Raw genomic sequence first — 10611 nt, 5'->3', positions numbered from 1 at the left:
TCGTGATATTCGCGCGTCTCACTCTGGTTGCTAGGCTATTTGGTCGCGTCAAACACGTCATTGTTCGGTCAAATTTCTTCGGCATTTTCACTTATTCGGCCAAACACCGAAATTGCTTTTTTGCTATTTTCGGCCAAATAATTTTGGTTGCCGAACATTCGGTGCATCCCTAGTTCCAAGTTTTGCACGCATCTTTTTCAGGTTTTTTATGAGATTGTGACATTTGTGTACAATAATGGAACATTAACAGAAAAGCTATTAAACACACTAGCAATATCAGTTAAGCTCCTGTTCTGAATAATCTTGAAGGCTCTCTCGGTGGGATAAATGCAGCTAACAAAGCTGAAAGTCTGACCCAGTTGCCCAGGTTTAGAAGTCATTCCAGATCAGGCTTTCTAGTGCCCTGTAGAATACTGGAAAAAAAAAAAAAAAAAAAACCCAGCATATTTAGCCAATTTATAATATTTTATTACTATTGACACTTATTTGTAAAGTATTAGATTTGACACTTCTTTGTAAACCTGTTAAATGTTTAAGGTTAAAATCCTTCTTTCTTGTCCAAAAATCAAAAGAGCAGTTTTTAACCATTTCGACAAAACCATACACCTATATAGTCATGGAAAAAAGAAAGTACACCCTCCTTCAATTCTATGTTTTTATTCATCAGGGCCTAAAAACATTTGTGTAGTCCTCACCAACTTCTATAAACAAACAACCAACCTCAGATAACAACAACAACAACAACAACTCAATAGATTTCAATATGTAACATTTTTTTCTAAAAAGTAAATCAACATTTAGAAAAAATAACTTGTAAACATGAAAAACAATAAACTTAATGACTGTGGAAGTAGGAAGGGTATACTCATCCCCCCCCCACCTGGTTTCTGAATACTCTGAATGTTTACTTGTTGAGAAAAATGAGTACACATGAAATCTGTTGTGTATGTGTTGTCATGTTTTTTTTTGTCACCTGAGGTTATTTGTTTATAGAAGTTGGTGAGGACCACACAATTGTTATTTAGGACCTGATGAATAAAAACAGAATTGAAGGAGGGTGTTTTTTCGTTCCCCCATGACAGCACTTGTCTATATGTTAACTATAATCTTGTCTAATGATAGCTAAGTTGTACATACAGTGGCAGATTTTATTTGGCATAAATGAACATTCTGCATTTACCTTGACAGAAAGTGACAGCACTGCGTGAGCATGTGATGTAGAGGGAAGGGGGTTAGGCTTCCAGGCATGTCAGTTAATATCAAAGAGTTCAAAATACCTACACGCACATCATGCCAGATTTACATGGCAATTAGTGCATCCCCTGTTTTACTATGGAGAAAAAGACTGCCTTTTTGGCATTTTTAAAAAAATAATAACCAGTATTATGGTTTATAGATGATAAAAATTATTATATTGCACAAGCCTATTTGCAATGCAAATCTGCTGGCAATGATACAATTAATGTTTGATTCCCCTGAAGAGAATAGCAATGATCCATTTCTTGTGTCTAACAAGGTTGGAGATATTTGGATCTTGGACCACCTTCATGCAGAACCTTTTTATATTCTTAGGTTTGCACATCTTGATGGCCTCTTCAGTTAAATTCTGGAGAATGAGATGACCTCTGCAAAACAGTGATTTTGTGTCCTGAAACCATTTCTTTATTGATTCGGGTGCATGATTGCAGTCATTATATTATTGAGGTTCCATCTATGGCCAAGTCTTAACCCAATGACAGAAGGAACTAAGATTTAGGGTACAATACCATTTTCTTATTTTATAACTTGGAAGAATTCATGATTTTACCGATCATCACAAAATCCCTGGAACTCCTATAAATATTAGTACCTCCATAATGCTAGACTTGATCCTCTATAACTCACCCTTAACTTGATAAAATAAAAACAGGAACATCTATTTACTAGAAGAAAAAAAAATGATCAGCTAAGATACAGAGCTGAATGAACCATCTACGTCGCCAACCACTCAAAAACAAGGACACAACATTTGATGCAAAGACTCACTTGAGCTCATCTGCACAATCTAACTAATTTCAAAACATTTCCAGATTAGATGACCAAGCCCTATCCTTTATAATACGTTGAAGTTGTTCTGTTTTTTTAACAGCAAATGTTATAACTTGTGCAACAATGCAACAATGAACAGAGTGGGTGAGTCACAAACCAGCTCCATCGGGTGGTTTGAGTCTAAAAGAAAATACAGGCCAACAACTACTTTTCTAGTCTAATTCCTTTCGAGTCTACATCCTGCTATTTGGCAGAACAGAATGTGTGCCACTTTCAAAAGAGCAAAGCATGTTATTGGAATAGAGTAAAACCATTTTCTTTTGTTTTAATTGCACACTTTCCAAAATACTTTCAAAGAAAACACAAAAAGGACATCTCTCCAGCTCTGCCCCACTCAGAATCAAAACCACTAATACTATATGCAGTGAGTGAAGCAAGCTTAAATAATGAAATGCAGCTAAGCCTACTATCAAGCAACCAGCAACTTTTCACTCCCTGTGAGGACTTGAGTTCCAGAAACGGCAACACGGGACAAATTGTCAAACTGATGTAAAAATAATTGTAATAATGACGCAACAATGCGAACGACTGCCTTTTATAAATTTTCAGGCCAGTCATACAATGCCAGTTTTCCAAGGTCCAAGGTTTCTGCACTTAGCTTTTCAACAGAATCCTTTCAATAAGGTTTGGATTACAGAAAGAAGTACAGCATTACAGACTTACCTGTATTTGTCTTGCACTTTCTGCTTGATGTCCTGCAGTGAATCTTGGGAAATGTCTCGTTCTAGGTATCCAGACAACACCTCTGTGGCATTCTCTAGATCAGCCTGGTTGTTCTAACAAAGAAAAAGCACAGACCACACACTCTCACACACTTCTTCACAACAGATGTGTTGGTGCTCAATCACTAAACACAAAGTCCTCTTCTTACAAGCTACAATAGTCAAGTAAACAGAATCCAAGCAATCTACCGCAACTTAATGAAAACTACACCTTAATGAAATCTTACCTCAAAAATAATGGACTGGTTGTTCTTCTTGAGGTAGAAGGCAAAGACGTAGGTGAACATGAGTGTGGAGCGGCACTGGCACAGCACGTCCACAGCCTTCTTCAGGAACTGCACCTCAATCCATGACATATTATGCTGCTGCATCTCCTCCATCTTCTGCTTGACCTGCGCGTACAGCTTGTGTTCGAAGCGCAGGCTCTGCATGTGGTTCATGTAGCGGTTGCAGTAAAATAGGTACCTCTGCAAGGCTGCTCTGGAGCGCTGCAAAGTGCACACACATGTACAGTTGTCTATTACCAGAACTGGCTTAGAAACAAAAGTATTCATCCAAAAACTGTAAGTTTAGCTTACTAAAGGATTTGCGATTATTGTAAATATCCCTTGGTACAACTTTGCCTACCTCTTGTGCATCTCTAGCTGCCTTGGCATCATCTTCATTGTAGCGATTGCAATTATACCTGGAAAGACAGCAAATATGTTTAATTCCTGTGTCAGGCTTATTTTTTTGTTTGTTTGTACTAACAGAAAAGGGCTACTCAAATTATTTACACAGATTGAGTATGCTAGGTAATGTAATTCAAGAACTGCAAGACCATACAACACTGTACTCACCAGGCTGATCCGTGGGGTTCCCACGGGCCTAAGCAGACCCAGCAGAACTCCGCTTTGCAGTTCTGGTTCCGACACACCATGTGGTTGCAGCCACCATCCTTCTCTATGGTCACATGGCATTTAGGACATTCCTGCAGCACAACAACAGAAATGTGATCTGATATAGCCACAAGGAAGAGAACACGGAAAACTTAGGATCAAGCTCACACCACTGACCTTAGTGTTTGCTGCAATCCAATTGGATGTTTCACTGTCGTCGTCACACTTTTTAATCCATTTTCTCAACCACTGAAATGGGGAAAAATAAATGCATTGAACCAAAATCAATCAATGTGCTAGATGTAGTAATAAATAACCAAATTGTACAAATGCAACAGAGAATTAGTAACATGAAATGCTACATAGGAAGGGTTAAGTATGACGCAAAGGGACAAGATGCTTCCTTTGTTTTTGTTTTTTTTTCTTCCAAGGCTCTCTCTGCAATAGCAAAGCATGTCTCTAGAGATGCTCTTAGCACAGACACAGAGAGATAGTGCCTGTTTTGCCACACTCCTCTAAGGGAAGGAACATGTCTCACTAGAAACAAGGCTTTACACATCTTTAGCAGCATTCTCAACATTCATTACATACAACTGTTCTACATATGCAGTTTTCAAGACCCTTAAAACCACCTTCAGGTTCGAATAAGAGAACGATCGGACGCCCCATCAGTTAGGTTATCTGGCTAGCTTCTTGCAAATTATAATGTCAGTGACAAATCTTTTTTATATAGCAATCATATAATAGTAAAAGTATATATGACAATTATAAAGTCACTTCTAATCAAATGGCATAAAAACAACAAATGTCATATGAATCATTCATCGCTGACTATGTTTACATGCACGTCAATATTCTGATATTAGTCAGAATTAGGCGATATTCTAACTAGTAAACACCATAATCTGATTGCCCGATTCAGATTAAGACAATATTCTGATTCCCCAAATTCTAGCTCTCACTCCTGGAATATGCCTGTTTTAATTGGAAATTTGTTGCATATAAACAAATTCAGAAAATCCACTGAAATGAGATATATGCACATACTCATCCTGCAAGGAATTGTGGGTGCTAACAGATGCTTAACTGTAGGCTAGATATTTAGGAATAGCAACTCGGCATACTTACAGCAACCATGTATACAGGAATATTTAAACATCACATTCAGAAAATAGCTGCAACCCGAATATGTGTGAAATTAAACGGAATTTGATGTGCAAGTAAACGTAGTCATTGTGCTTAAACCCTCAGGCGAAATGCATTTCTGAGCAGTAGAAATAATGTGATTTTGGCCTACCTTACACTTTACTGGGTCATGCCAGTTCTCACCACAGTTGAAGCTGCATTAAAGAATGAATTAAGAACACATTAGTATGACCGATCATAATAGAGCACAGTCTTCAATGTGACCTCCTCCCTGATTATTACAGAGAAACTCTTTTACTTCTGAAAACTGTATTCCAGTATGTATTCCACTCAACATAATATATGCATATCTAGAGTCCAATGTCGAGCAAAATCAGTACCAAGGTGCAGAATTCAATTCACAATCTAAAGCATTTACTAGCAAGCTCATAATAGTAGTTAAGATTTTACTGTCATCCATCTGTATACTTGTATACAGTAAAATGGAGTGTGTTGTTTCTTCAGGATTATGATTGTTTGGGTTCAAAATAAGAGAACCCAGATTAGAGAGAACCCAATGTTACTAGTGTATTTTGAGCAAAAAAATAAATAAAATGGAAAAATAAAACATGATGTGATTGCCACACCATGCTGTCAGCTTGTCCTTGGCCACAAGCAGTCCTCGAAAAGTGATGGGAAGAGAACTGGTTTAAAATAAATAAATAAATAATTTTAAAATCTTGTCTTGAGTGTCAGGTGAAATGCCTGGAAACACATTTAACATTAACTGAAGTCCAGTGCCAAACAATGAAAATGAATCTTTCCAGAATCAGAGCCAAGCTTTTCAATTCATACTACATGTGACTCATTCAATATTTACCACTTCAGGCAACAAATTCACTGATTTCATCTGCCCCATGTCTCATTCGTTCAATTCACAATGGTCATGTGTTGTTCGCAAACAAGTCGGCTCTTTTACGTGAATGTTGAGAAATGATTCGAATATAGGAGCTGATTTTTCCCCAATTCTTTTGTAGATGTAAGCAATGCAGTGTACATTTGACATTTGCAGTGTAATTTAATCAAAATGCTTTCATGGAAGTCTCTTTTCAACTTCTGATCTGCTGAGATGCATAATTGCCTCAACTGTGTGTATGAGACGGCATGATCAACAGATTTTATAGAACAGTGTACATAATGTTATACTCTTAATTAGAAAGAAGTGCAAGATTACCTGAAACCATTTCAGCTATAATTAAGCAAGGAAGAATGATCAGTGGTCAGAATATTGCAAATTTGGTCCAGTTTAATAAAAATGGGGGGAAAAGCCATTCAGCGATTTCCCAGTGAAAAAAGATAGAATTCCTATTATAAAAATGCAACCACTGCATATGATCAAATAAAGTTTATTAGCGTGGCAAAAGGTTTAAGGGGTATTTATTATTTTTGCAACGGTTACAATGTTTCTGTGAGCATTTAATTCAAGTACAGCAGGCAATCACCTCCCATTAAAACACACGCAGAGTAAAAATGAAGATAAAAGACGGATCATATGCGTACAGACCAGCCAAAGACTTTACTGCTATTAAGTTTTGTCTTTGGATTGAACACAATGGACTTCGTAAAGCCGTTATCAGCGCTCAGGAATTTAAGGACTTGATGGTTTTGTCTGCCAAGAATTTGAACTCAAACTGGCCACAATATACATTTATACACCATGTACAGTGCCAAAAAATGTGGTGAAAAAACTGTCTTTATTGTTTAACCTTTGGATCTTTTGTTCACAAAGTTCATAAAAATACTCTGCTCTGATGGATATCAAACAATTGCAAACACGACACAAAATATATCTTTGTTAAATCGGTGTGTTCAACAATTATTGGCACCCTAATGAATTCATATGAATAAATATATATTTGAAGTATATTCCCACCGATATTTTACATTTATTTTAGTACACCTGGGTGACTAGGAACAGGATATTGTTCAACCATGACTTCCTGTTTTACAGGAGTATACATATGAGGTAATACATAGGCCAAATTCCCTTAGTCATTCATAACAATGGGTAAGACCAAGGAATATAGCTGTGATGTGCTGCAAAAGGTTGTTGAGCTTCAAAAAATGGGAAGTGGCTATAAGAATATAGCACAAGCATTGAAAATGCCCATTTCCACCACCAGGTCAATATGTTCTAGTCAACTATCTAGTCTATATTGTCTCAACGCAGTGTGAGTTGAGACAGTGGTTTGAGTGGCCAAAAAAAAAAATCTCCAAGGATCACAGCTGGAGAATTGCAGTAGTTAGTTGGGCAGTGGTGGCTCAAGGGTTAAGGTTACTGATCAGAAGGTTGGTTCAAGCCCCAGCACCACCAACCCTATCTGCTCCAGGGGTGCCGTATCATGGCTGACCCTGTACTCTGACCCCAACTTCCTAACAATCTGGGATATGCAAAAAATAGAATTTCACTGTGCTGTAATGTATGTGACAAATATGTGACAAGGCTTTTGCTTCTTAGTTGCGTCTTGGGGTCAGAAAGTCTCCAAAACTACAATCCGAAGTCACCTACATCTCCACAAGTTGTTTGGAAGCGTTTCAAGAAAAAAGCTTCTACTCTCATCCAAAACAAACTCAAGCATCTTCAGTTTGCCAGACACTACTGGAACTTCAAATTGGATTGGGTTCTATGGTCAGGTGAAACTAAAATAGAGCTTTTTGGTAATAAACACCAGAGGTGATTTTGGCACACACAGAGGTAGCCATATGGAAAAGTACCTCATGCACATGGTTTAATATGGTGGTGGCTCTTTTATGTTTTGGGTCTGTTTATCTGCCAGAGGACCTGGACATTTTGTTAGGATACATGGCATCATGGACTCTATCAAATATCAATGCATATTAAATGAAAACCTGACTGCCAGAAAGCTTAAAATGGGCCATGGTTGGCTCTTCCAGCAGGACCATGATCCAAAACATACATCAAAATAAACACAAAAATAGTTTACTGATCACACAATCAAGGTCCTGCCATGTCCATCCCAGTCCCCTGACTTGAAACCCATAGAAAACCTGTGGGGTGAACTGAAGAGGAGAGTCCACCAGCGTGGATCTAGAAATGTGAAGGATCTGGAGATATTCTTATGGAGGAATGGTCTCAGATCCCTTGCCATGTATTCTCCAACCTCATCAGGCATTATAGGAGAAGAGTCGGAGCTGTTATCTTGGCAAAGGGAGGTAGCACAAAGTACTGACTAAAAGGGTACTGACACAGCTAATAATTGTTACACACCTATATTTAACAAAGAAATCTTTTTTGATAAACCTGTGTTTGTTTGCAGTTGTGAGAATTATTTTAAACAAAAGATCAAAAGGTTAAAAAAAAAAAAAAAAAAAAAAAAAAAAAGAATTTTTCACAGCCTTCTTTGCTCATATTTACCAAGGGTGCCAATATTAGTGGAGGGCACTGTATATAGTTCTGTGAAAAAGTATTTGATTTCTTCTGTTTCTGTGCCTCATAGTAAATTGTTTCAAAAATTAAAACAAAACCTAAGATAAAACAAAGGCAACCAGAGTAAACACAAAATATATTTTTTAATGATAATGTTACAGATTGAAGCAAAAAAAAGTTATCCAATACCAACTGGGCCTGTGTGAAAATGTATTTGCACCCGTAGTTACCAATTCCCCAAAGCTAAGAAACTGCATTCATAATGAAGTTCAGCATGACTAGATGCAACCAGGCCTGATTACTGCAAACCCTGTTCAATCAAATCAACACTTAAATAGAACTTTTTCAACAGCATGAAGTTGGTTAAAGGTCTTACTCAGTAACACACTATGCCTAAAGTTGAAAGAAAATCTACAAATGATGAAGAAGGTGAATGAAATACATCAGGCTAGGAAGGGTTACAAAGCTATTTCAAAGGCTCTGTGACTCCAAAGAACCTTAGTGAGAGGCATTATCTCCAAATGGAAAAACTCTGCACAGTAGTGAACCTTCCCAGAAGTGGTCGAACTTCCAAAATTCCTCCAAGAGCACAGCAACTACTCATCCAGCAACTCACAAAAGAGCCAAGGACAACATCAAAGGACCTACAGGCCTATCTAGCATCAATAAAGGTCACTGATCATGACTCCACTATCAGAAAGACACTGGGCAAAAACGGCATCCATGGAAGAGTGGCGAGGTGAAAACAACTGCCAACCCAGAAGAACATTAAGGCTCGTCTGAATTTTATCAAAACACATCTTGGAAAGTTGCAGTAATTGAGGGAGTTCTTGCTGCTAAAGGTGGCACAACCAGATCTTAAGTTTCAGGGGCAATTAGTTTTTCACATTGGTGATAGCTGTTGGATAACTTTTTTGCTTCAATAAAAAATAAATAAATAAAAACTGTATTGTATGTTTACTCAGGTGTCTTTGTTTTATGTTGTTTTCGTTTGAAGATCTAAAAACTAGTTAGTATAAGATGTAGACAAAAACAGAAGAAATCAGGCAAATACTTTTTCACAGCACTGTATGTCTGTATAACTTCTGTATAACTATAACTTCAGTATAATAAAACAGCCTAAACATATAACAAGATGTGTGTTTCTGTGGGTGACCGCCTGTTCAGTGATCAGTTCAAGGCAGCTAGCAGCCAACGATGCAGCGATGATTCAAAAGTGGGGCCAATACAACGTTTGAGTCAGCAAATGATTACTAAGGTTTAGACAGAATTCTCTCAGCATCTGCATTGTCCTCCAAGATGATAATCTTCAAAACATAAAAGCCAACTTAAAACAGTGACGTTAGCAGTAATCTGTGAGAGAGTGGAGGCAGGCCACAGCAGGTAAATCGCTTTATTCCAGTGTACTGTTCCAGTTAGAGGGATTAAGGAGGAAACTTTAAACAGTAAGTTGTGATGAGTGGAAAAGGTAGCAGAGGGTTAGTGGGGATGGGAAAGGGAACTCTTGAGTTTCAGTCAGTCAGGCGCTTCGCTCGATACTGGAGCCAGCTACAGCAATGCCAAGGTTTTATCAGATAATCTAATATGTGGAGCTCAGAGGCCTCTTACCAGAACTGCCGGCCACACTTGCAGCGAACAGGTTTGGCATCGGGGTACTGGACTTTGACTACATGATGGCAGTCCGGAGCGGGACACCATTTTAACAGTCGATTGCACTGCACAGAAAGTAAAAAGAGAGGGTTTAAAATTTGCACAATTTCAAACAAATCTGAATAAGGTCATTTGCATGCATGCAGTCATATGCAAAATAAGATTTTGCATAACTATTCAAAGAAGATGTTAAAAATTACCATTTTAAGTCTTCTCTATTCTGAGGTTAACTCAGGTAAGCTCGGATAAAAACAAGGAGAAAATTTGATGAACTTACCTCTACAAAACTATTAGTTATTAAATGTTGGTACTTCAACTTCACTTTCGAATCTGTTATCAGTCGCCTGGAAAAAGTCATACAGAAAATTGTTATTTTGCCTACTGGACCCTTTAGCTGCCGATTAAAAAAAATAGATAATATAAAGAATTAAGCATTATACAGCCATTGTCTGCTGATTTCCTGAGATCTTTCCAAAGAAATTCTTTTTTTTAGGTCAAAGTCCTGCCTCCTGCCTTACCTAATGTACAAAGAAGTTTCCTGTCATGATCTGGTCATAATCAAAAGTCTGTTCTTAACTACCCTTAAAAATTCACTGAATCTACTTAAAAACCAAGGTAACAGTTTGCATGACATATACCAATACCATATATTGGTGCTTTGCCTAAATATTTACTGACCCAACTCAAAATTTACCAGTAG

The 10611-nt window shown here is 37.6% G+C and overlaps 1 protein-coding gene across 1 annotated transcript in view; it reads right to left on the bottom strand.

The window, feature by feature from the left end:
* Nucleotides 1-10611, bottom strand: part of arih1 (ariadne ubiquitin-conjugating enzyme E2 binding protein homolog 1 (Drosophila)) — a 31151-nt gene that overhangs the window by 5810 nt on the left and 14730 nt on the right. Inside the window, exons 6-13 of the mRNA XM_017466184.3 lie at nucleotides 10189-10255; nucleotides 9870-9976; nucleotides 4986-5028; nucleotides 3866-3937; nucleotides 3650-3780; nucleotides 3438-3495; nucleotides 3038-3298; nucleotides 2752-2864 (exon numbers count right to left, since the gene is read on the bottom strand). Coding sequence (XP_017321673.1) covers nucleotides 2752-2864; nucleotides 3038-3298; nucleotides 3438-3495; nucleotides 3650-3780; nucleotides 3866-3937; nucleotides 4986-5028; nucleotides 9870-9976; nucleotides 10189-10255 — 852 coding nt within the window. The remainder of the gene's footprint in view (nucleotides 1-2751; nucleotides 2865-3037; nucleotides 3299-3437; nucleotides 3496-3649; nucleotides 3781-3865; nucleotides 3938-4985; nucleotides 5029-9869; nucleotides 9977-10188; nucleotides 10256-10611) is intronic.

Source organism: Ictalurus punctatus, chromosome 4 (genome assembly GCF_001660625.3).
Source record: "Ictalurus punctatus breed USDA103 chromosome 4, Coco_2.0, whole genome shotgun sequence".
Lineage (NCBI taxonomy): Eukaryota > Metazoa > Chordata > Actinopteri > Siluriformes > Ictaluridae > Ictalurus > Ictalurus punctatus.
The sequence above is the reverse complement of the archived record's forward strand: the minus strand, read 5'-3'. Positions and strand labels throughout refer to the sequence as shown.